Raw genomic sequence first — 25,277 nt, 5'->3', positions numbered from 1 at the left:
TGAGCGTAATTATTGGAGAAAGTGTATACTCCGAAATGAGTAACACCTGACAACAACGACTCTGTAACTGTAAGGACTAGATAGAACTCAAGAAATCAATATCTAGCACACTGAGGTCTGGGCTCTTAGATGGCTGTTGTTTGAATACACCCGTAGGGGAATACAATATTGTAACCATCTATTCTGGCTACAGAAAGGATTGCAGGATCATCATTAGAACAATGCAGTTTTGCATTCCCTACTTCAAGAGGGGCACGGATCCTCACTTTTTCTACTAAAATAACTTTTGATATTTAATTGGAAGTTCTTCCATGAACTTTATATTTTGTGAGTGTTAATGTTTACCTTTATCAGACATCAATAGAATTGTGAATTTATGATTTAAAAATGGAGCATTATGTTAAAACTTTTGAAAAATCATTTACTTTTAAACTTGTTAATTTACTTTCTGTTATAAATATTGTTTAATTTTGTGCTTGATAAGAACAAAGAACAACTCTTCATATTTTCATCTTACAAGGAATACCCTTCTATTTGACCAAACAAAATAGCACCAGTTAATCAGTTATACATCATTGGGACACCTCTGAATTCAATGGTAAAAGTCATTTTTATTATTGCAAAACTCTGCAGTTGACCAATATAGAGGTAGGTCTTTGACAACACATGCCACCCCTAGGAAGTGAAATGGGTGCAACTCTCTTTAACATATAATGAGTTTGCTTTGGCCTCACTAAGCGTAGACTTTGAAACAGTGGAAAGGAATCAGACTACTGCTCTCAATGGTTTGCCAAGCTATTATCGTGCAAACAAATTTAGATGACACAAGTGTGTCCTGTGTTGTTTATCATTGCAACTCTGGACAAATACACAGAATCTATTTTCCTTCACAACCTTTGCACCAGAAAATTATGAATATTGATAAACATAGACACTGCAGTTGCATGTTATAAATTTAATTCTGTATTGATGATTATCACTTTACAAATAAAAAGTCTGCTGCTGTATTGAAAGGGAAGATTATATAAGACTTTTTATTTGTGAAGTAGACACTGCAATGATACAGGAATTCAGACAAAATTCTTACATGCTGTGTAAGTTCACAAAGACCCAGGAACCTACAAGTAAAACAATTCCTTTTATGAAATGTAACAGAGCATTTCAATTATTCTCCTCACTTGTCTGTAATTTACAAAAAGAAAATCTCAGCTTTAAAAATTCACCACAGTCCATTAAGCATGTTGAATATTTCATCAACTTTGCATTCCAATTAATATCATTTCCTTTCATTAATGGTATCTTATCATATTTATGTTGAAAGAATATGCCTGATACTATGCTTATTATCTGTTGGTATCATGGCCTTTGAGGTCAAATGAATACGTCATTTTAGCCAGTACCTACTTCCTTGACCCCCAAATAATTGTATTTTTGTCAGTCGGGGTCCAGCTAGCCATGAATTTATTACTCAGGTCAGAAAAAATATTTTATTTCTATTCATATGGAAGATAATTGACATTTCAGATCTCCTGAGAGTAAAGTAAAGAAGAAATTTCACTTTTTGTCTTATACTTCTATTAAAATATCAATTTAGTCAGTTTCTCTATATATTGCTTGAGGTAAACCAAAAGTTCATACAAAAATCAATTAGAATTTTAAATATTACTTGATAAATAGGACTCCTTTATCTAATTCCTTCTTGTCAATAAATATATCCAATTGAAGTGCCAATTTGATAACTTCCAGTATTGATGTAATATTTGGTGACCCAGTGTTACTAGTAAATTGAATTTCAATTAGGTTGTAGACTGCAATGTCCTTTCAAATCTTCAGGTGATAATGGAACATAACAGAGAATAAATAACTAGTATGATTTATAGCAGGATTTATAATGTAATTGACTGACTGAGGACTGTGCAACTAATGCTATCGTCATAATTTAAATATGTGATATAACTGATGGACTGAATACTGTGCTATTATTGAGATTTATATCATTTAAATTCAAAGTGATGAGCAGGGTCAACAGCTCTGAAGGCAAAAGAGGATTATATGAACTCGGAGATAGAGGTGGCAGAAGATGAACTTCTACAGTATCTGTTCTCCAATGAAGTGAATACAAACAGTGTCTGACCCAGAATGGGCAGCTGAGCCCGGCTGGGTAGCTTGCTGCTCATGTGGAAAGCAATGGGAACTACCACATTATCACATCCCTAGATAGACATATTATGAAGTATTCTGGAGGTGAAATTACCCCTCATTCTGATCTCAAGGAAGGGAATACACAGAGCAGAGAATTAGCTGGAAAATATAATTAATGGCGTGTGACCTCCGGAGAGGCCTGGTGCTTCAGGTGTTTCAATATGAAGCCTGATAATATAGATGTCGATTCCCATAGGGAACCTGAAATATTTGTCCCGAATGAATAAATTTATAATGCCAATATAGTTGGTCCGTTATAGGACATTCCACATTTTCTAGCTAACTCATTCCTGGTTGCCAGCGTTTCGCTCCAGTGTGCTAAGTTGGGTTCATCAGTTCGTAAATAGCACACCTACCAAGACATGGCTAGTGCATACCGTGGAGGCTATCTATCTAAGCTTTCATTCCACCCCTAAGGGGGGAGGTGGGCCACCTAGTAGGGAAAAACCTACTCTCTGGCCAAGAAAGTTGTGGGAGGTTACAAGTGATGTGCTATATGTGGGAGAGTGTAAATAGAGGTGATGGGAATGGGAGATATGATTGTGGGCGTCTTGGCTATTTTTCTCTATGTTCCCTTTATTTTTTATTTCTTTATAACTAAATTAGTTTGGTGCTTTAGCTGTGTTGAATATTTTGTTTGGTTGCATATATACACAAAATATAACAATACAAAAATACAGGCTTATTTCTTACTTCTTTAACTGCTTAAACTAAGATATTTTACAAGTTTCTCTAGTATGAAAAATGAGAGGTTTTAAATAAGTAGGTCTAGTAAGCTTACTGCCACATACAATAATATGAAATTACATTAATTGATTGCTAAAGGAATGAAGTCCAGCGGAATGTGAAAAAAATGAAAATTAAATTGATCTAAACATTTTTTTTTCTGTTTGCTTTACATCGCACCGACACAGATATATTTCAGATCAAAAATTAGATGGATAGCTTTTCCGGCGTTTGCTCTATTAACCAGCGTTTCGTCTTAGGTCTGACACTAGACTCTTCAGAGTGGGATGTGCTCTATTGGTGGAAAAGAATCTAATTCCCTCCATGGGAACTTAGAATTTCCACAGATATATTTTACGGTGACAATGGGATAGGATAGGCCTAGGAATTGGAAGGAAGTGGCTGTGGCCTTAATTAAGGTACAGCCCCGGTATTTGCCTGGTGTGAAAATGGGAAACCATGGAAAATCATCTTCAGGGCTGCCGACAGTGGGGCTCGAACCCAGTATCTCCCGACTACTGGATACTGGCTGCACTTAGGCGACTGCAGCTATCGAGCTCGGTAATTGATCTAGACTAGTTATATATCATACAATTTGGAAAGGATAGCTCTATTTCATGGTCAATAGTAAAGTGGTCAATGTTGTGTCTTAGGGACCGTAATATGAAAGAGTAAGACAGGCCTACGAGATGGACTAGGCAGCTATTGGTGTAGAGAGAGTGCGTAGGGTACCCATACACAGTCTTCTCTATGGGGTGGCCAGTCTGTGGGTTGGATGAGGATGTGGTAAAAGTAGAGCGGGGATAGGGTATGTCGAGGAGTCTTAAAGGGTAATGACCAGAATGGGGACGTGATGGGATTGTTGGGTCAGGGCTTTATCGAGTAATCTTTGGAACAGGAGGGAGACGTGGGTAGTGGTGGGGACGGAGCGGTGTGGAGCGGAGCATTTGTTGTGACATCATCACTCGGTTGTACAGAGTGAACTACCAAGTGAATGTACTGTAGAGGCACGTTTAAACACGTTATTGGTATGACAACATAAAGGTATTTCACCTGTCTATTCAATGCCCTTTTCTCACAACATAACTGTTTTGCTTAATACAGCAATGTTGTTTTCTGCTGCAGAAGCCAAACTGCTCATTTTATCCTTGTGATGCCTCATGATATGATCCCACAAATTTCATACACCACCACGCGTAGCGTAAATGCGGCTGCAAAATTTGCATTTTGCTTATTTTTATCATCTGTAATTTCAAAGAACTGCCATGCATCAGACGGTTTTCGTGGCATTTGTGGTACAAATTTCTGTAAAAATATATTAAATTCCTTTAAATATTCTAAAACATGAATACCATTTAATTAATTTAATTAATACCACAATTATTATCAAATGTACTTTGCATTATCTAAAAAATGCAACAAGTGGAGGAAATATAAATGCAAATTTGATAAGCACAGACTTAATACCGGTACAATACTTTTACAAGGGGAGGCTACAACGTTCGGATCACGGAGTATCTTCATACTTTGTACACATTCAGTAGTCCATTAAAACAAGATAATGTGCATGTAGTACTGTAAGGCATACTACTAAGGCGTTCCCGAGAAAATTGCAAGAGAAGTTTTCGTGTTGAATATGTACTGGTGCGTTGCGATCACGAGATGGCCGTGGTTGAGTGGTTAGCATTCAAGCTCCGTAATCGGTGGTTCGCTGGATCGAGTCCCGCTTATCGTTTTGTTTTTTAATACTGGTCATATTCTTTCTACAATTCAAAGGTAATATAATGAAAAAAGGTGTATTTGCATGAACTTTCATTGGACTTCCAATGTTATTTGGTTCTTTACTAATTTTTATCTTTCTTTCTTTTTTTCTTAATCTCTTTACCCTCCAGGGTCGGTGTGTCCCTTGGACTAAGTGAGGGATCCCACCTCTACCGCCTCAAGGCCAGTGTCCTGGAGTGCGAGACTTTGGGTCTGGGGATACAACTGGGAAGAATGACCAGTACCTTGTCCAGGAGGCCTCACCTGCTATACTGAACAGGGGCCTTGTGGAGGGATGGGAAGATTGGAAGGGATAGGCAAGGAAGAGGGAAGGAAGTGGCTGTGGCTTTAAGTTAGGTACCATCCCGGCATTTGACTAGAGGAGCAGTGGGAAACCACAGAAAACCACTTCCGGGATGGCTGAGGAGAGTTCACCCCACCCGCTACTCAGTTGACCTCCCGAGGATGAGTGGACCCCGTTCCAGCCCTCATACAACTTTTCAAATTTCGTAGCAGAGCCGGGAATCAAATTCGGGCTACTGGGGGTGGCAGCTAATCACACTAACCTCTCCACCACAGAGGCGGTCTACAATAAAATATATTATTTATAATTATCAACAAGTAAATGACCAAATGCATAAAGTTTTCCTGAAAATGTATGCCTGTCATGATTTGCGAAATCCCTCATACTTGACAGTGAAATCAGGTAAGGTACCTGGAACTGCTTTGCACCTGGACGCTTTGATCTGCAATATATATGAAAGAATATGACCAGTGTTGAAAAACAAAAAAGCAATGAGCGGGACTCGATCAAGCGTTTATAGAGCTTGAACGCTAATCACTCGACCGTCGCCATCTCGTCGTCATGATTGCAACACACTGGCACATATTTGACACAAAAAATTCCGTGTGATTTTCTCGAAAACACCTTAGTAGTACGCCTTACTACTTGCACAGTATGTTGTCCTAACAAACTACTAAAAGTGTACAAAGTTTGAAGATAATCCATGATCCGAACGTCGTGGTCTTCCCTTGTTAACACGTTCGCGGCCGCTCGGATATCGGCAACCATTACCGTGGTACCGTAATACTTTTTTTGCTTAAAGGACTTCATTTCTGTGTCCTTATGCATTTTAGATTATTATTTTAATTACTTCAATATTATTTATGTGCATACGAGCCATGACGCACACGCTGCGTCAGCGGCACTACCGATGAGTTTTTCGCCTTCTGTGCCGTTTGACGCAGCATGTGCATCATGACTGGTAATGAAGTGAAACGAGGAAACTAATGTTTTGTTCGAATGTAGAACTTCTTTACAACAGAAAAATAAGTTTTTGAACATTTCACACAAAGATACTGTGCAGTAGAATCTTATTATTGCTGTGTGAACAATGTATACTTACATTACGCCTACTCCATAAGCTGTACAATGTAACTAGTCAATACAGTGGGCTATATTTCAGTGACATTTCCTCGCATTCAGTTACAATGTTATTCAGCAAGTTGTCATCTGCAAGCAAGCGAAAATAACCGATGGGTTTCGCGTCACTTGGCTGTGGAACCTTCATTCCCGACCAACCAATAACGTTTATTTGTTTCATTGAGGACGAATCTGAACTCCAAGAAATGACACCTGAAATATTGCCCATGTTATTTGGCGGGAGATTTGGAGATGAGATATTACTTACGTCTTCCTCCTCTTCTGTAATGTGAGAATTGGGAGTATACACTCGACACACACATCCGTTATTAAGATTCTCACTCAGGTCGCTACAGTCACATCCCACACTGTCATCACTGTCGTCATTATCAATGCTGTCACTGTCAGTAGCGTTCAGGAGAGCTTCCAGACTATCATCATTAATTGCAAATCACCTGTTTATCCCGCTAAGACAGGGTTTCTTCCAGTGAGAAGGTTCTGAAACTTCACTGTTCTCTCTTGACATCGCAGAAACGTATGCCGACTTGTAATGGCTACAGAGATTGTAACTAACAATTGATCTGATGCCCGGATGGCACATATGTTTAATAACACCATAACAATGCACAGATAAGAGGTCTGTTAGTTTACATGCATATTGGCGGAAATACGAGCTTTAATATTTGGCGCGGAGTGTGACGCACGTACGTCGTCATCGGCACTGAGTGCAAGTGGAGTCATGATGCATATGTGTCGTCATCGGCCGCGAACGTGTTAAATATGTGTCGTGCGCTACACTGTGCTCTGATTCTCCGCGAGTACTTGCAGTTGTAAGCAGAGGGGATTGGTGGTGCGCTCTACTGTTACAACCAGATTACTCATCGGTATTACTCTCTCTGCTCCCAGCTCTAGACGTGGGTGTCTCGTCTGGGGAAGGGGAATTTGTTATAGAGGTCTTTGGTATGATACAGAGGTGGGAGACTGAGAGCAATGCGTACCAGGCAATGCTCCATGGATAGAAGAGGTTGGTAGTGAGCGGGATGGGAATAGGCGGTGGCTGCCCAGGCAGGGTGACCATAGGTAACGACGGGTCTGATAAAGGTTTTATAGGTAAGGAGGAGGAGTTTGGTGTTGAGACCCCAGCTGGTGCCAGCCAGTCGGTGAAGCAGCTGGGACCTGCGGGCGGCTTTGGATTTGGTGGTAAGGAAGTGAGGAAGAAAGGACAGGTGTTGATCGATGGTGATGCCTAGGTATTTCAGAGTTGGTTGCGGACAAAGTGGGGTCTTATGGATTTTGAAGGAGAGGTGTTCGTAATTTCGGGTGGCGGATAGAGGGCCACGATGGGGTCGGAGTTAGATGGATTGGGTTTTGGAGGGGTTGATACACAGATGCCAATGCTTACACCAGGAGGTAAAGGATTTCAGGTAGGGTTGAAGGATTCGGTTCATGGCTTGGACTGATAGGAGGGGGGCAAGGACTGCTATATCATCAGCGAATTGGAGGAGCTGGACAGGGGAGGGTGGTTGGAGGATATTAGCTACAAAGAGAATGAAAAGCAATGAAGAGAGCAGAGAGCCTTGAGGAACTCCCAGAGACATCAGGAAGGGTTGAGAGCTGGCCTTGTATGGATATGCAGGTGGTTCTGTTGTGTAGGTAAGATATATAGAATTGGATGAAGCAGTGAGGTTGGGTGAAGAGATGAAGCTTGTAAATTAGGGCAGGTTACCAAACGTATTAAAATCAAAGGTAATGATAAGGCTGGGGTGGGCTAAGTTGAAATTATCGGCAATAAACTGGGTGAGGCAGAGGAGCTGATGTGAGGTGGAAAGTTCGGGACGAAAACCACATTGGGAGGGTAGTAGAAGTTGGTGGAACTGAAGGTAGGGGTGAATACGGAAATTAGGACCTTGTCCAGGATTTTGGCGAGGATGGTTATAAGGCAAATAGGGCAGGGTCTGACAGGTCTTTTCCAGGTTTAGGGAAGAGGAGCATGGTGGACTGTTTCTAACTGGTGGGATAAAAACTGGAGGTGAGGATGAACGTATATAAGGTGGCCAGTAGAATAAGGAGTCCAGGTCGGACTTGGCGGATGTGTCGGTAATGGATGCGATCGGGGCCTGGAGTGGTGTCTTGGGTTTGGGATAGGGTGTCTGCAATGTCTGTGACTGTTATTGGGGTGTTTAAGACGTGGGGAGTGAGGGAGTGGGTTGAGGATTGTTGTAGGTAGGGCGAGGATAGGTGTTGAAGAAAAGTTGGAGTCAGTTATGGAATGGCGGATAGTGGGGTAAAGCGTTGGTGAAAGTGAGAGGAGAAGATCTTCAGTTTTTCCTCAGTGTTACTTGGAGATCGATGAAGGATGGGGTAAGACAGGGTGCGGTGTTGGCCAAGAAAGGAAAAGAGATTACACCAGAATTTGGAAAAGGAGGCATGTTGAGCATTTAGAGAAGTGCAGGTGGCAGACCAAGATCGAAGATTGTGGGCATGGAGATAGTTGGTAATTGTACGGTTGGTTTAGTGACGGAGACGGAGAAAGTAACGATCAGGGGTTCAGGAGAATTCAGAGAAGTAGCGTTGGGATACTTTCTGGTGATGGCGGAATTTAGGTGGGAATCGCAGTGTATGGGATGTGTACAGGGAGGTGGGAATATTGGCATTGGAGGCTGAAGTTATTGTAGTATGGATGAAATGTGCTTCGGTTTCTACGGATTGGGCGTTGGTGGAACGAGGAGGGGGTTGGGTGAGGGGTTGGTTAATGTGGACACAGTAGCCTGGACAGTTGGCTTTGGAAAAATTAGTGACTACACGCCGCGAGGTGGGGTTGGTGTAAGAGCCATGGTTTAGAATTTGGAGTAGGATAGGGAGGTGGTCATTCCGTATGCTGGGGGTGAAAAGAGACTTGTAAGATATTTATAAAGAAATCATGAGTGATAACGGCATCAGGGGTGGTTTGTGAGGAAGGGTGTGATGGTCCTGGGAGGGGAATGAAGGATGAATCTAAGCTGTGTAGGAAGGTGTCAAAGTTATTAAATTCGGTGGCTGTTCGACTATGTAGGTTGAGATCTGTGAGGAGGATGAAATGTCGGAATAAGTTATGGAGATAGGTGAGGAAGTCTGTCAGAAGAAGGTTGTGGAATCAGTTGTATATTGTGGCTAGATAAAGGATTCTGGATTTGAAATAAATAGTTGCGATAAGAGATTCGGGAAATGAGTGAGGGGGAGGGAGGAGTTGGATGCGTGTTGGGAGGGAGGTATGGACGGTGTTAGCAGCACCCCACAAGCAATCCCATCTGGATGGTCCACTCTGTGGAGGGTGAAATCAGGTAAGTGAGCAGGTTGGCAGTGATGGAACATGGTTTCATTGAGTAAGATGGTATGAGCGCAATTTTGGTGTAGAAGAGCTTGGAAGTAAAGGCATTTTTTCCTAAAGGATTGAATGTTCAGAAAAACGATGGAGATGAGAGGGGAGGGTTTTCTACTTTGGGTTGTATTATCCATCATACAAGGGTTTTGAGGCAGGAGAATTGAAAATGACAGTTTAAACCAAAGTGGGTTGTTTGAAAACGGAGGCTTAGGGCTTGGTTGGCAGCAGCTTGAAGGTGTGTGAGGATGAGGGGGTGGTGATAAGAAAAGATGTTGAGGAGAGATAAGATAAAGAATTGGACAATATCTTCTATTGATGGGGGAACAAACTGGGAGTTGGATGAAGGAGTGCGGGTGTCGATGGTTCTGATGGGAGCAACAAGTTCGGGATGGTTTTCAGGAGTGGGAGGGTGAGCTTTACATAGGCATGAGTAGGTGGGATGAGGTTGACTGTAGGTTTTACAGACAGGTGGAGCCTGGGTGTTTGGACATTGGTTGGTGGGGTGAGGTTGGGTGCAGTACCCACAGACTGGTTGTTGGGCTCAGCATTGAGCAGTGCTGTGTTGATTGTATTAAGACAGTGTTCGCAACGTAGTGGCTGAGTTGGGGGAGCCTTGGATGGTTCCACTCGGTAATGTTGTTAGAAATAGAGACTCCTATATTTAACAATCTATCCACGTCCGCCATGGTAGGGAGGAGGATGAAAACCAGGAAGGTCGGCCCAAACTCATTCCTAAATCGGAAGACTTTCCATGCTGGGACATTCTCTGTATTAAGTTCATAGAGGATTATATCATCGGTGAGTTCCAGGTCGACTCCCCTGATTGCGCAACTAAAAAGAATGTGTCTGGGGGGTGGGGGAGGAGTCTTTATGTGGGGTTGGGAAAGGCGCTGGAAAGGGGAGGATGAGCCTATTGTGCAGCCCCTATGGTACTGTCTAGTTGAGAGGCGGCCTCCTCACCATTGACTTTAATGATATATCCATTGGAGGTAGGTCTGATGTCTGCTATCTCTTCTTTCTTCATGCGTTATCAATGTAGGATGCGGAATATGGCTTGGGCAGAGCAGCACTGGGCAGCTACGTTTTTAACGAGAAAGCTATGGGTGACCTGGGGGCGATGTTGAAGGAATCTAGCATTTGAGATCGGGTGAGGAGCTTGGGGAAGGGTGGGAAAGTCAGTGGTTGAAGAGGTGTTGGGGGAAATTGGCGCTGTCTCTATTGAGCGCTGCTCCTGGATAAAGTTGGCTGTTATAGAGGAGTTATCAGTGATGGAATGTAGACCTTGATAGGGTCCTGCTGATGGCAGATTGTCGATGAATTGTGGTAAACCTTGATTCGAGCCTGGAGTAAGAGTAAAGGTGACTGCCAGTTTTCCTGGTGGTTCAGATTCTGAAGGTGATGTGGATGAAGACGTTTGTATTGTACAAGAGTAGAGTCCCTTTGTGTTGGGGCTGGCTGAACTAGTAGGTGACAAGGAGGTGGAGCACATAATGGAGCGATGAGCAGTGGTGCTTGTAGTACTGTAGATGTTGGAACTGGCGGCATTTGTGGTGGTGATGGTGATGGTACTAGTGGAGGCACAGTTTGTAGAAATGGTATCTATTGTGCTACGTACAAGTTAGATGAGTTCATTTTTTTCAAATGTTTTCATTTCCCACCCTGAAGGGGTGGGGTGGGCCACTTAGAGGGCAACACCCTCTCTCTGGCCATGAGAGATGGTGTGGTATGGAAGGAGTGATGGATAGGTGAGGTGGAGGGAATGGTATTGTAATTTCCGGGGTAGGGAAAGCGGGATAACTTTATTATAGTATATGGGGGAGGGCTTTTTTTTTTTTTGCATGTACATTGATATATAAATATGGTCTACAGTTTGACAGTACTTGGGATATTAACATAAAATAATGAGTTTTGTCTTTACAGTCATGTATGAAGTTCTAAAGTACTGATTAGAAATTTTCCATTGATTCCTTCGGCATGATCATCTCTTCTGAAGATAGAGGGGCCAATAAGTGAAGAGTAACATTAAATTCGTGATGCACTCACAAGATGACATTTAGCAGGATGCAAGTGTTTTCAGTGATTAAAAATAGTGGGAGAATGCGATGCTATGATGTGGGTGCATGAGCTGAGGGGGCTGGGGATGTGTTCAGACAAGGGTTTCTAAGGGAGTAAAGTTGAAGTGCGAATTTAGGCCGAAATGGGTTGTGAGAAAATGAAGATTGAATGTTTGGTTTGCTGCAGCTTGTAAGTGAGTGAGGACTAAGGGACGGTTGTAGGGATGGATATTTAGTAACGAAATAGTGACAAAACGAATTAGATCCTCTACTGTAGGTATTTGAAAAAGGGAACGGCTAGGTGATGTAGGTGGATCAATGGTTCTGATAGGGGCTATGAGTTCTGGTTGATTTTGAGGTGGTGCAGGGCGGCGACGGCAGCGGCGAGAATACACTGTGCAATTACCTCCACAGGTATGGCATTGCGGGGGTTGATGCGTGTTGGGGCATCTGGGTGTAGAGTGATCTTGATTGCAATGTCCACATTTAGGAGTCTTGGCGGTACACTGAATGGTGGTATGATTATTGTAGATAAGACAGCGCTCACACCGGATCGCTTGTGGTGGTGGGGCATGAGATGGTTCCACTTTATGGTGGTGTCTATGTATAGAGACCTCGCTGGCGAAAACACGGTCGACATCTTCGGGCGATGGCAGAAGAATTCTCACCATATAGATGGGACCCGTGGAGTTCTTGATTCTGAATGCCTTCTTGACCAGGATGCCTTCCACATGAAGTTCGGAGATTATTGTTTCTTCTGTAATAGAGGCGTCAACACCTCGTATTACACAGCTGAGAAGGCGGTAGTGTGGTAGGGACGGAGGAGTTTTGATGGGTTGAGGAGAGAGGAGTTGAAAAGGGGTAGTTGATCCAAGTTGGTGAGCTCCTATTGCAGTGGTGAGTTGAGTGGCCATGATGTCTCCATTAACTTGAATGATGACTCCAGTTGTTGTTCATCGGATGTCCGCTATATCCTCATGGTGCATATTAAATCTGAGCAGGGTGGAGAAAATAGCATTGGGAGATTGGAACTCAGGGGCAGGATTGGAGAGTAGAAATGAATGCGTTCCTGTGGGGGTAGGTTGAAGCAAACGGGAATAAATGATGGGACGTCTTGTGCCGAAGATTGGTGTTACGGTCATCTGAGGAAGTGCAGTACGACTGATGATGAGCTCGCCCTGAGGTGATACATCTTGGAATTTCTTCTGTACACCTGGTCAGAACACTTTTTTAACAGGGAATGCCCTGTGTGCCTGAGTTACGGTGTAGAGAAACTGTTGGACGGCGAAGGATGGATGATGAGTTCACACAAACCTGGCCTTATAAGGCCCTCAGATTGCTGATCACTTAGAAGTGCTTTTGCCTGTCTGATCCCTCGTTGGCCTTTGGGCAAACCCAGTCAGACCAGAATTGCTGAACCTGGACCAAAGGTCAGTGTTTCACTAATACACGATGAAAAAGTCCTGGGGTGAAACCCCACGTATGCACGTCAGTCTACCTGAGCCGATCACTTTTTCAAACAGCAATGAGCTGTCATGACAGTTTTGAGTGTAGGGCACCATTGGACTTTCCAGAGGTTTAACATTTCCACACTAGATGGAGTTCACCTCAGCGAAGGATGAGGTGATCCCACCGTGGAGCCTACACTACTAACCGTTTTCATTCCTCCCCTGAAGGGGGAGGTGGGCCTCTTAGACGGTGACGCCGTCTCTCAGGCTGGGAGATTTGTTACGGTGAGGGAGATGTGCGGAGAAGGTGAGGGGGTGGGCGGCCGTGGCCTATACTATGAACTGTCCTGGCATTCGCCTTAGTGCAGGAGAATGGAAAACCACGGAAAACTATTCTCAGGACAGCCGACAGGTGGGGCCAGGCGTGAAGTCTGGCACTGTGCTCCAGGCCCATCTCCCGAGTGCAGAGGCGTAGAGCCATGGTAGAGCCGTGGCCAACTTTCCTCTGCTCATTGGCCGGTCAGAGTACAGAGCTGTTGGACCACGGGCAAGCCGTGGCCTCTTAAGGGACAAAACCCAAGGGCCGAAACCCACTCTGCATCCACCATTCCTCCCCTCATGGAGGCCACTGCATAGGCTACTTGGAGCCACTGGCAGTGCCAATGCACTATAAGAGACGTCTCATTTTCGAAACTTGATCCCTGCCTGGCCATCAGATGATATAGATGTTGATTCCCATAGAGAACCTGAAATATTTGTCCCGAATTAATAAATTTATAATACCAATATAGTTGGTCCATTATAGGACATTATAAATTTTCCAGCTAATTCATTCCTGGTTACCAATGTTTTGCCCCAGTGTGTTAAGTTGGGCTCATCAGTTGGTAAATAGTACACCTACCAAGACACATGGCTAGAGCATACTGTGGAGGCCTTTTTCCCCCCTAAGTTTTCATTCCCCTCCATGAGGGGGAGAAGTGGGCCACCTTGAAGGTTACGCCTTCGCCCTGGCCAGGAGTTTTGACGGGTTGGGGAAGGATCAATAGCATTAGGAAGAGGGGAATTTGAAGTGAGGGAGAGAGACATGTGTGAAGGATTTTTTCCCCCCTGTTTTTATATTTGGTTTGCTTTTTGCATGTGATTTTCTTTACTTTTTGTTTTACAAGTGTAGAATGATAATATTTACAATAAAGTGATGCATAACTTTTTTTGTAAATGCAAGTGGAGAATTAAAAATATAGTGTATTATTGTAGTAATAATAAGGTTTACAAGATATAAATATTCTTAGTAATAGATACATATAACATTTTATTATTACAAGTACAATATCATATAATAATAAAAAAGTTATAATAAACCAGGGAAATAATGAAGATGATAAATAAACCAGAATAAATTAGTAATGTGATTATAATATTCTAAAAGAATCATTATCAAATATGTACTGAAATAATGGATAAACAGATGACATATCCACATCGGATAGCAATGTAAGATGTATACTGTGAAGAGAAGGAGGATAGAGTAGACATAGGATAGACCTATAATTGAAATGAATAAATTAACTGCATAGTGTTCTGATACGGGAGGTGAACGGGGAGGATGATGCCCTGGACACCCACGCTTGTTGGAAATGTTTGATGAAACTTCGAGTGTAGGGGTGTAGGAGTGTAGGGGTGGTCAGGAATCAGTTTTAGGATGTCTGTCACATTCTCTGCATGGTCACCACCCTAGGGTGGGGGGAGCGAACGAAATAGGTGATAGGGGGTCTGAACGAAGTGCAAGGAGGGAGGGGGTGGACCGCGAAGGAGGTGGTTCAGGATGGGCTGATCTCAGGCGAGGGCTCGTTGGATTGCACGTTGGAAATGGGTGAGGACGTAGGTATCGAGTTTTGGAAAGGTGAAGATGTTAAAGAGATCAGAAGTGTGGTAGGTGAACGGAAGGCGGAGGGCATGGCGGACAGTACAACGTTTGATGGAGAGGAGTGGGCGGAAGAGGTTTGGATGGGAATGGGCCGTGGAGGAACGAACGAACGACTGAAATTATTTCATTCCTGTCCTTTGACAGGCGGGCCATCAGCTAAACAAGTAGCTCTTAGTAATTAAATGAAATAAGTTTCATAATGATAGATCTGTATTGAACTGTGATTACAATAAAGTAAATTAATGTATTATTTGGGTCCACCTTTTCAATACAAAATGTAAAGAGTTTAAATTACATAAATGATTAGGGACTAGTTTCGACCTAGTACTAAGTCATCGTCAGCCTAAAGCAAAATTAAAACAAATACCGAAGAAATTAAACAATGTAAAGACACATAAGGTCTCGTAAAAGTACATACCATGTGAGATATTGTGCAGCACTTTGTTAAAAAATAACTCCCTGAAAGAGATTCATAAAAGTCCAGTGCACATTAAAAAGATGTTATAGATAGGAATCCTTGAGTTGCTGGATAAGGAGATTGTAATATGCTGGCTCCTTTAAGATGCAGGTATCCAACTGAAGAACCACTGAGCCGAAGTTACGTCCTTTATTTATGAATAAAGTCCAGTGCGCACTAAAAAGAAGTTATAGAAAAGAATTCTTGAGTTGCTGGATAAGGAGATTAGAATATGCTGGCTCCTTTAAGATGCTGGTATCCAACTGAAGAACCACTTAGCTGAAGTCACGTAGTTTCTTTACGATTAAAGACCAGTGCGCCGTATAGCAGTTGGTCAACACATGAATGATTATAACCATAAATTTACAGACATTAAACATGATATAGTAATTCTCAAATTTATGAATAACGGACCCCTCCTTAACATAACAGAGAATTTCTTTAGAAATCTAGACCAATATTTTAATCCAAACTTCAATCTTAATGACATTTCCGAAAAATCGAACATTCTTTTTGACCTGCTCATTCAGCTTTTCAGACAAATAAAATCAAATATTAAAGGTCCGATTTTTCATTCTATTTATAGTACTTTTCTTAAACAATCTTCCATATTCCCACATTACTCAGCCCCGCCTTAATAACCTCTCCCCCTCCCCTTTTTCTCCTTCCATTCTTTTTTTTTTTTTTTCTTTTTCCCTTCACCTCCTCAAGATTTCCTTTGAACCTCACCTACCCAAAATTCTCTCTTCAGCTTATTACAACACGCAATAATTCCCTTATGACATATTTTATTTAAATATTTTCTTCCACCTGACCAAATTTCTTTCTTTCTTTCCTTCTTTCCTTCTTTCTTTCTTTCCTTGCTGTCATTTATTCAGAGTCAAACGTGTGGTCCGCATTGAACTGCGAATTTCTATCCACCTTTATTTAACTCCATATATGTTAATCCTCCTCGCGTAACATCCATCGTCCTTAAGATTCTAGAAACAGAAGAACTTTCTTCTAGCATCTTACTTTGCATCGACATTTATTTCAAGTTTATAAACATCTTGTGAAGACAATGTTACTGTAATTTCAATTGATCTCTGAATGAATAGCAGCATCGCTTGAAAACCAACCTTTTTCAATTTCCATGACCACCAACTTAAGGATTACTTTCACAACATGTTACTTTTATACGACACACTGGACCTTTTTATGCATCTATTTTTTAACATAATGTAGCGTATCTCTGGATTCTTAAGCCTCCACGTGCAACAATTACCTTCCTTCAAGTTCCAAAAAACTGAAGAGCCTTTCCAGCTTCCATGTGTTTTTACGTCTATGAATATCTTGAAAAACGACGTAACTTCTTCTCAATTCTTCTTTGAATATACAGCAGCAAATTTAAGAAGCCAGCATATGTTGAATTCCTTGACCCATAACTGAAAAATTTCTATCCCTATCAACTTTTTAATGCTATACGGCGCACTGGTCTTTAATCGTAAATAAACAGCGTAACTTCGGCTGAGTGGTTCTTCAGTTGGATACCTGCATCTTAAAGGAGCCAGCATATTATAATCCCCTTATCCAGAAACTCAAGGATTCCTATCTATAACAGCTTTTTAATGTGCACTGGACTTTTATGAATCTCTGTCAGAGAGTTACTTTTTAACATAGTGCTGCACAATATATCACATGGCATGTACTTTTAAGAGACCTTACGTGCCTTTACAATGTTTAAATTTTTTGGTATTTGTTTTAATTTTGCTTTAGGCTGACAATGACCTAGTACTAGGTCGAAACTAGTCCCTAACCATTTATGTAATTTAAACTCTTTACATTGTATATCGAAAAGGTGGACCCAAATAATACATTAATTTACTCTATTGTAAGTAGCTCTTAGGCCTTTTATTGTTAATTTTATTGATGATTTGATTTTTAACTGGGTTTGTATGTGTTGTACATACGTTTTTAATTGTTGTTGACTCTGGCGCAGAGACCGCTGGACCACCAAGGGAACCAACCCAGGGAGAGGACCCCCCCCCCACCCCAGTTTTCCCCTGCTATCCCCCGTTTATTGAAATCTTTGTTTTGTACATATTTACATTTACATTGAATTATTTACAATTTTGTTAATTATTTTGTTGTTTTTGTTGAGCCTCTTCTTTGGCTGGAGTCTTTAAGTCCATGGAGGCTACTGCATAGGCTACTTGGAGCCACTGGCAGTGCCAATGCACTGTGAGAGACTTTGTCCCATTTTCAAAAATTGATGCCTGCATGGCCATCGCTGATATAGATGTTGATTCCCATAGGGAACCTGAAATATGTGTCCCGAAATTTATAATACCAATATAGTTGGTCCGTTATTCGACATTATAAATTTTCCTGCTAAGTCATTCCTGGTTGCCAGCGCTGCGCCCTAGTGTGCTAAGCTGGGCTCATCAGTTGGTTAATAGCACACCTACCAAGACACATGGCTACTGCATACCGTGGAGGCCACTGAGTTAGCAGTGGCAGTGTATTAGGGGAAGCATGAGCTTCCACTTGTATAAATGCCTGCCTTTGGCTTTTATATAAAAATAGGGTTCCTAGAAGGAAACCATAATTTATTGTCATCAATTGAAAATGTAAAAAACATTTAAGCTCTCTAGGCTTTTTTAATCGTGAAATTACCAGCGTTTTGCCATAGTGTAGCAGTGTGCTCATCAGTTGGACTGCTACACCTTTCCAAGATGCTGGTGTGTAGTGCGCCGTTGAGACACACTGCAAGCCTCTTCCGTAGGACAATGCAGTGACGGTGCACTAGGGGAAGCATGTGCCTCTACTTGTATAAATGCCTGCCTTTGGCCTTTATATCCAAAAAGATGGAAAAATTGTTGCTATAATCAGTTTCATATGATGATTCTGAGGAGTGCATCTATGGAGACATCAATCTTGGTATCACTCAAGACAAGAGAAAAATTACCAAGCAAATCGAAGCATGGTTTGGGTCACATAGCTGTCAGCATGAATTCGGGAGATACTGGGTTCAAATCCCACTGTCGGCAGCCTTGAAGATGGTTTTCTGTGGTTTCCCATTTTTATAAATGCTGGGGCTGTACCTCAATGAAAATCATGGTCACTTCCTTCCCACTCCTAGCTCTTTTCTATCCCATCATCGCCCTAAGACCTATCTGTGTTGATGCGATGTAAAAAAAAAGAAAGTAATCACTTTCTAAATTTGCTACATTCTTTTCATTTTTATTGTGCTGACTATAGTCCTACAAGGGGGAAAGCAGTCCTTAACAATATTTTGACAAATATTGATGTAAAGCCTTTTAACACTGGTACACTTGACACAACCATGATTGGACTAGTCTCCAATCATCAAGCCTTGTTGTTGAAGCTAGGAAACACTATACCTAGAACACTTGCCAAAGAATCAGTTTTCATGCAATGTTTTTGAAAGACAAAAGGCTAGAATTTATAACAAGGTTAAATTATGTGGACTGGGGGGTGGGGGTTGATGAGTGGATTTCAAAATATTAACAAAGGCAGAAATTTGATTATTTTTTCAACATATTTTTAACATTGCTTGAAGAGTGCTTTCCTCTCAAGAATCTCTAGTAGGCTTATACAGTAGAGGTGGAGAATATGATGAGGAAACGCATCATAATATGGTAAACATTGTTAAGAATGGGAGTAAAGAGTATGTAAATTTATACAAGAATGTAAGAAAATAATATAAACAAGCAGTAATTAAAGTAGGAAGCCAATGAGAATGTTACTGCTGGAAAATGCAAAGCAGCATGGCAAGTAATTATTAAGAAGTGTAATAGAATTAGGGAAAACCACTTGGGGTTCACATACTGATTTTATCACATGAAAATTGTCAAAGGTACTGTATTTTGTTAAGAGCCCTTACTGATTAAGTTCAAATGTGATTCCTGTTAAATGCATACATTCCAGTTTTTCATAGCATTATGCAATATGGAATTTTACTGTGGGGAAATTGCAGTAGAATCTCGGGGGTTCTTGTAATAAAAAAATAATAAAAAAAGCTTCAAATATCCTATTATATTCTGACTGTAGTTAATTCTGTTCATTTTTGATGCATTATGTAAAGTAAAACATATCATACAGTAGATATTATATACTGGAATGACTTCTTCAATTGCAACATGAGGAGTTGAAACCAGGTTGATTTACCTCTATTGCAGATTACAGAAAAGAAAAGCAAGTTATCTTATTTATCTATTGAAGCTCTTCAACAGATTACCAACTACGGTACAGGTTCTTCCAAATAATATTAAAATTATATTATAGCAATGACTGTTCCAATATCCTTTTTATTAAACAAAGGAGTTCTTGGAAATGGATATAAATGCTATTTAATTGCAAAATACTGTAAATATTATGTATCAAAATTGTAGCCTAATATATATGGCATATATAATTTATATTTATCTGTATACAACAAATATACTGTATGTGATTTGATCTATTGCATACTTTATGCTTAATGACATAATAAAGATTGATTGGTTTATTGACTGAAAATTAGTTCCACCGGACAAGTTAGCCATGCGGTTAGGAGTGCGCAGCTGTGAGCTTGCATCTGGGAAATAGTGGGTTTGAATCCCACTGTCGGCAGCCCTGAAGATGGCTTTCCGTGGTTTCCCATTTACACCAGATTGTACCTTAATTAAGGCCACGGCCGCTTCCTTTCCATTCCTAGGCCTTTCCTATCCCATCATCGCCATATAGCCATAAGACCTATCTGTGTTGGTGCGACGTAAAGCAAATAGCAAATAGCAAAAAAAAAAAAAAAAACAAGTTCCTTCCAATGGTGGCTCCAGTAGCGGTGATTGGGAATTAGAAGTGCAGGGGTGGGGGGCAAAAAATTTATAGACAACAAAAAGTACCCGGGTTTTGTGGGATATAGCAGAGGGGCGGATATATATCAAAACTTTTTAAAAACATTACAAAATGGTAAGGTTTTAAATGCTCTCTGCACAAATTTTGACAAAGAGGTAAAGATGTACAGTTTATCAACTTAAGTGCAGTAATAATAGTTTTTTGAGATTTATATTCAATACCATACAATAAAACTTTCATCAAAGGAACAATATTTCACATGTATTACAATTAAATAGGAGTACGACTACACATACTATGAAACTAACAGACACTAAAGAGACTGCCAGACTGACGAATATGCACGGCAAAAGGGTGAATCATACCTTAGTGTCTATGACCTTGGAAAAAAAAAAAAAAAACACTACCCTTCCTCACAGCGTATGCGAAGTCTCCACTACTTGTTCTGGTGCTATACAAATCGGTTGGTCATGATGAACGACATTTTGTGCGTGTTTCAGCTAATAATTTTGTTAATAATGAAAGAAAATAAAGGAAAGAATTTGCTGATAAAACAACAGGACTTGTACAAATTGCCTTTTTTAAAATCATTCCTATATTTCCTAGTTTCAGCCAGCTAAAATGGAATAAAAATGTAATGTTTTCTCCACAAAGTTTTTTTATAGGTTGTTTTATGTCACACCAACACAGATAGGTCTTATGGCAATGATGGGACAGGAAAGGGCTAGGAGTGGGGAAGAAGCGGCCGAAGCAGTCATCTTCAGAGCTGCCGACAGTGGGGTTCAAACCCACTATCTCCCAAATACTGGATACTGGCTGCACTTAAGCGGCTGCAGCTATCGAGCTCGGTCTCTCCAGAAAGTGGAGGGGCGATTGCCATCCCCCCCACTTCCAATCACTTCTACTGGGTGGCTTGTGGTCTGTTCAAATGGGTGTGCAATATTTTCTCATTCTCTCTCTCTCGAATACAAAATACACACATATTCCATCAGCCAGAGATACTCCCCATCTAATGGTATGGACCACATTGCGATGAATTACGTCCATCCTATGGTTCCTTTTCCTAGAAAATTTATCTATTATTATAAACAAAAGAGATCAGCACATGGGCAAGTAGTGGGGCAGCAAAGGCTCTGAACCACAACACACCTTTCACTAAATTTGCCTGGTCTAGCACGTGCAAGTAAAGTACCTGACTAGGGGTGAGTAAGTAATTAGGATCTCCAGAAGTGCTGCACCCTGATGTTAGCCAGTGATGGATCACCTAGTGCACTCGCTGAACCTGTCACAATTCATAGTCTCGTCTCCAACTGTCCTTAATAGGACTGTTTTACCCTCTGCTATCTGTTAGCAGTTTAGGTTCCACAAATTAACAGGACCACTTGCATGAACCCAACGTTTCAATTCTACTAGGAAACAACATGCTCATGAGAAGTGACAGTAGCAGTGGGGAGAGCATAAGAAAATTGAAAACATAGTTACCATTGTCACAAACTTGTACTTTCTTGAATGTTCTTTACTTTAAAGTAAATGTGATGCGTGTTAACTAATTCAGGTGTGCACTTACAAGTATTTGAATAGCCAGGAACCATCACTGGTTCCTTCACCAAATTATTCACGCCATACAGCACCATAATGTGTGTGTGGTAGCTGGTTATATGATTTACTCAGATTATCCAGAATTGGAAAGTTTAAAAGTTGGATTTTTTTTGCATATATTTTTATCTTATTTAAAGCAACAATGACAAATATACACTGACTGACAGTGACAATGCAACACCAAGGAGGAGTGGTTCGAAAGGGATGAAAGTTGGGGAAAAAACAGAGATGGCACGGATGAATAATTGATGTTTATTTCAAACCGATATGCAGGTTACACAATGCGCACGGCATCGACTCAGTAGGATGTAGGACCACCGCGAGCGGCGATGCACGCAGAAACACGTCGAGGTACAGAGTCAATAAGAGTGCGGATGGTGTCCTGAGGGATGGTTCTCCATTCTCTGTCAACCATTTGCCACAGTTGGTCGTCCGTACGAGGCTGGGGCAGAGTTTGCAAACGGCGTCCAATGAGATCCCACACGTGTTCGATTGGTGAGAGATCCGGAGAGTACGCTGGCCACGCAAGCATCTGTACACCTCGTAGAGCCTGTTGGGAGATGCGAGCAGTGTGTGGGCGGGCATTATCCTGCTGAAACAGAGCACTGGGCAGCCCCTGAAGGTACGGGAGTGCCACCGGCCGCAGCACATGCTGCACGTAGCGGTGGGCATTTAACGTGCCTTGAATACGCACTAGAGGTGACGTGGAATCATACGCAATAGCGCCCCAAACCATGATGCCGCATTGTCTAGCGGTAGGGCGCTCCACAGTTACTGCCGGATTTGACCTTTCTCCACGCCGACGCCACACTCGTCTGCGGTGACTATCACTGACAGAACAGAAGCGTGACTCATCGGAGAACATGACGTTCCGCCATTCCCTCATCCAAGTCGCTCTAGCCCGGCACCATACCAGGCGTGCACGTCTATGCTGTGGAGTCAATGGTAGTCTTCTGAACGGACGCCGGGAGTGCAGGCCTCCTTCAACCAATCGACGGGAAATTGTTCTGGTCGATATTGGAACAGCCAGGGTGTCTTGCACATGCTGAAGAATGGCAGTTGACGTGGCGTGCGGGGCTGCCACCGCTTGGCGGCGGATGCGCCGAACCTCGCGTGCTGACGTCACTCGGGCTGCACCTGGACCCCTCGCACGTGCCACATGTCCCTGCGCCAACCATCTTCGCCACAGGCGCTGCACCGTGGACACATCCCTATGGGTATCGGCTGCGATTTGACGAAGCGACCAACCTGCCCTTCTCAGCCCGATCGTAAAGTCGTCTGTCTGCTGGAAATGCCTCCCTTGATGGCGGCCTGGCATTCTTAGCTATACACGTGTCCTGTGGCACACGACAACACGTTCTACAATGACTGTCGGCTGAGAAATCACGGTACGAAGTGGGCCATTCGCCAACGCCGTGTCCCATTTATCGTTCGCTACGTGTGCAGCACAGCGGCGCATTTCACATCATGAGCATACCTCAGTGACGTCAGTCTACCCTGCAATTGGCATAAAGTTCTGACCACTCCTTCTTGGTGTTGCATTTGCTCTGTCAGTCAGTGTATATATTACAGTTTACAAAATATACCACCATATATAGGATGATAGGATAATACCAACAAACAACCTTTGTACTAATAAGTGAAGATATGTTCAAATACTTTAATTATTTACAACTAATACTCAGGTAACTGCAGTGTTATCTTTATACTGAATGACTATATTAAGTAAAAAATTTAAACAGGTTAGAAATACAGTATGTTACAATAGTCTGCACAACACTTATCAAGGCACATTTCCTCATTCTTTAGTGTGGTACATTATGCAACATTACACATGTAATCCAACATCACACTTTTTGCAGGAGTTGTCTTATGGTGACTATGACAGCATCTAATCTGAACATCTTGTGGAATCGGCAAGTGATCCAACCTGCCAAATCTTGAGTCAGTATGTTCCGTCTTAGGGGGTCCTTCATTTCTGTTGTTTATTTGTTTATTTCTAGTAGTCTGCAGATGTTACTCATCTCCTAAAAGCAAGGTGGTCCAGCTAGCCCCAGTTACGTGTATGAATCACCCATGTCTATATAGTGCATTAATACCAGATACTGGTAATATCTCTTTCTTTTTTGCCCCTTATGGATATCTGAAACAGCAAGATGTTCTGATCAGAGTGTTCTAGACAGCCCATATGTCTGCGGTAAACAGGGAAGAGTCAAGACTGGTTCACCTGTATTTCCTTTTTGTCCTGCCTCGTGACACATTGGCATGGTAGTATAGGAACAGCATTCAAAACCACATAAACGATTCTGTTATTATTCTCGTAGCATTCCTTTTCTTCAGCTGTCTTGTAATCATTGTAATCTTTATCTTCATTACAGTTGTTTCTACCACAGTGTCAGTGCAAGTAGCAATGATATACTGGTGAAAATACAAGTGGTATATGGCATTGTGATCTAAAGTTCAAGATCATTGGGACACTTCATCCAAGCCCATATTCTCAATATTTTTCCTTTATTACAGCTGATGCACTTTGGTATGGCTCAAACAAGATTATGGAGCCATTGTCTGTGGTCTCTATCCAAAGTTATAACCATATCATATGGGTTTATTTCTAATGAATTGCCCACAGCCATGATGGTATTGAACAGGTGGACCTTTCTCTACCCTTTGATAGTGTACAGCCATGATGGCCATAATAAGGCAACAGACCTTCAGCTATGCTGTGATTCTCTGAATGTGGAGCAAAATACTGGAACTTTTCATTCAGTATTTTCAGGAGAGGTCATGTCCGCCTCTGTAGTATTACGGTTAGTGCTTTTATCTGCCGTCCACGGGGGCCCGGGTTTGATTCCCGGTACTGCCAGAAATTTGAGAATGGCAGGAGGGCTGGTAGGTGGTTGAAATGGCACATGCAGCTCACCTCCAATGGAGGTGTGCCTGAAAAGAGCTGCACCACCTCAGGATGAGGACACGAGTTTACTTTAATGTAGTTATCTTCTCTACCAAAATTCTCTACATCATACAAATGTAAATGTCGTCAAATGAAATCAAATCGTTCTCAAGAGAGTGTTGTAGTGCCAGATGAATTTTTTCACTTCAATTGTTAATCCACTGAGAAGCAGTATACTAATGACACATTTCATTTCCTCCTCACTTACATCACCCATAAGTTTTTCCATGCAATGTATTCCTTTGTTTCAGAAGTGAGTAATTATAAATGAGGAGGCAAACCACTCTACTGGACACTTTTCACGTGAAAGTTTCTCCACAGGAATCTAGTCAGGCCGCTGTGGATTTAGATCCTTTGACTGTCATGTCAATATCTTCTACCTCTTAAGCAGTGGCAGTGGGTTTTATGCAATCTGGGTTCAAGGATGGATGCAAAATGCCTGGTTGCAATGACTGCTATGTATTTGAATAGCAGGGCATATTTGAACTAGCCACACACACTTAATCCCCTCACAGAAGCCGGTGTTCAAATAT

At 41.8% G+C, this 25,277-nt stretch overlaps 1 protein-coding gene across 5 annotated transcripts in view; it reads left to right on the top strand.

The window, feature by feature from the left end:
• The first annotated feature begins 1,344 nt into the window (after positions 1–1,344).
• The window catches only part of LOC136877760 (aminopeptidase N), a 210,109-nt gene continuing 186,176 nt past the window's right edge, over positions 1,345–25,277 (top strand). For all 5 annotated transcript variants that reach the window (XR_011018591.1, XR_011018592.1, XM_068228638.1 and 2 more), the window contains exon 1: positions 1,345–1,472. Coding sequence is in view for 3 of the 5 variants with exons in the window: in XM_068228638.1 (XP_068084739.1) it covers positions 1,456–1,472 (17 nt within the window). In the remaining 2 variants the exon portion in view is untranslated. The remainder of the gene's footprint in view (positions 1,473–25,277) is intronic.

The sequence above is a fragment of the Anabrus simplex genome, chromosome 7, assembly GCF_040414725.1.
Source record: "Anabrus simplex isolate iqAnaSimp1 chromosome 7, ASM4041472v1, whole genome shotgun sequence".
NCBI classification, from domain to species: Eukaryota; Metazoa; Arthropoda; class Insecta; order Orthoptera; family Tettigoniidae; genus Anabrus; species Anabrus simplex.
Note: the sequence above shows the minus strand (reverse complement) of the source record. Positions and strands in the feature narration are given on the sequence as shown.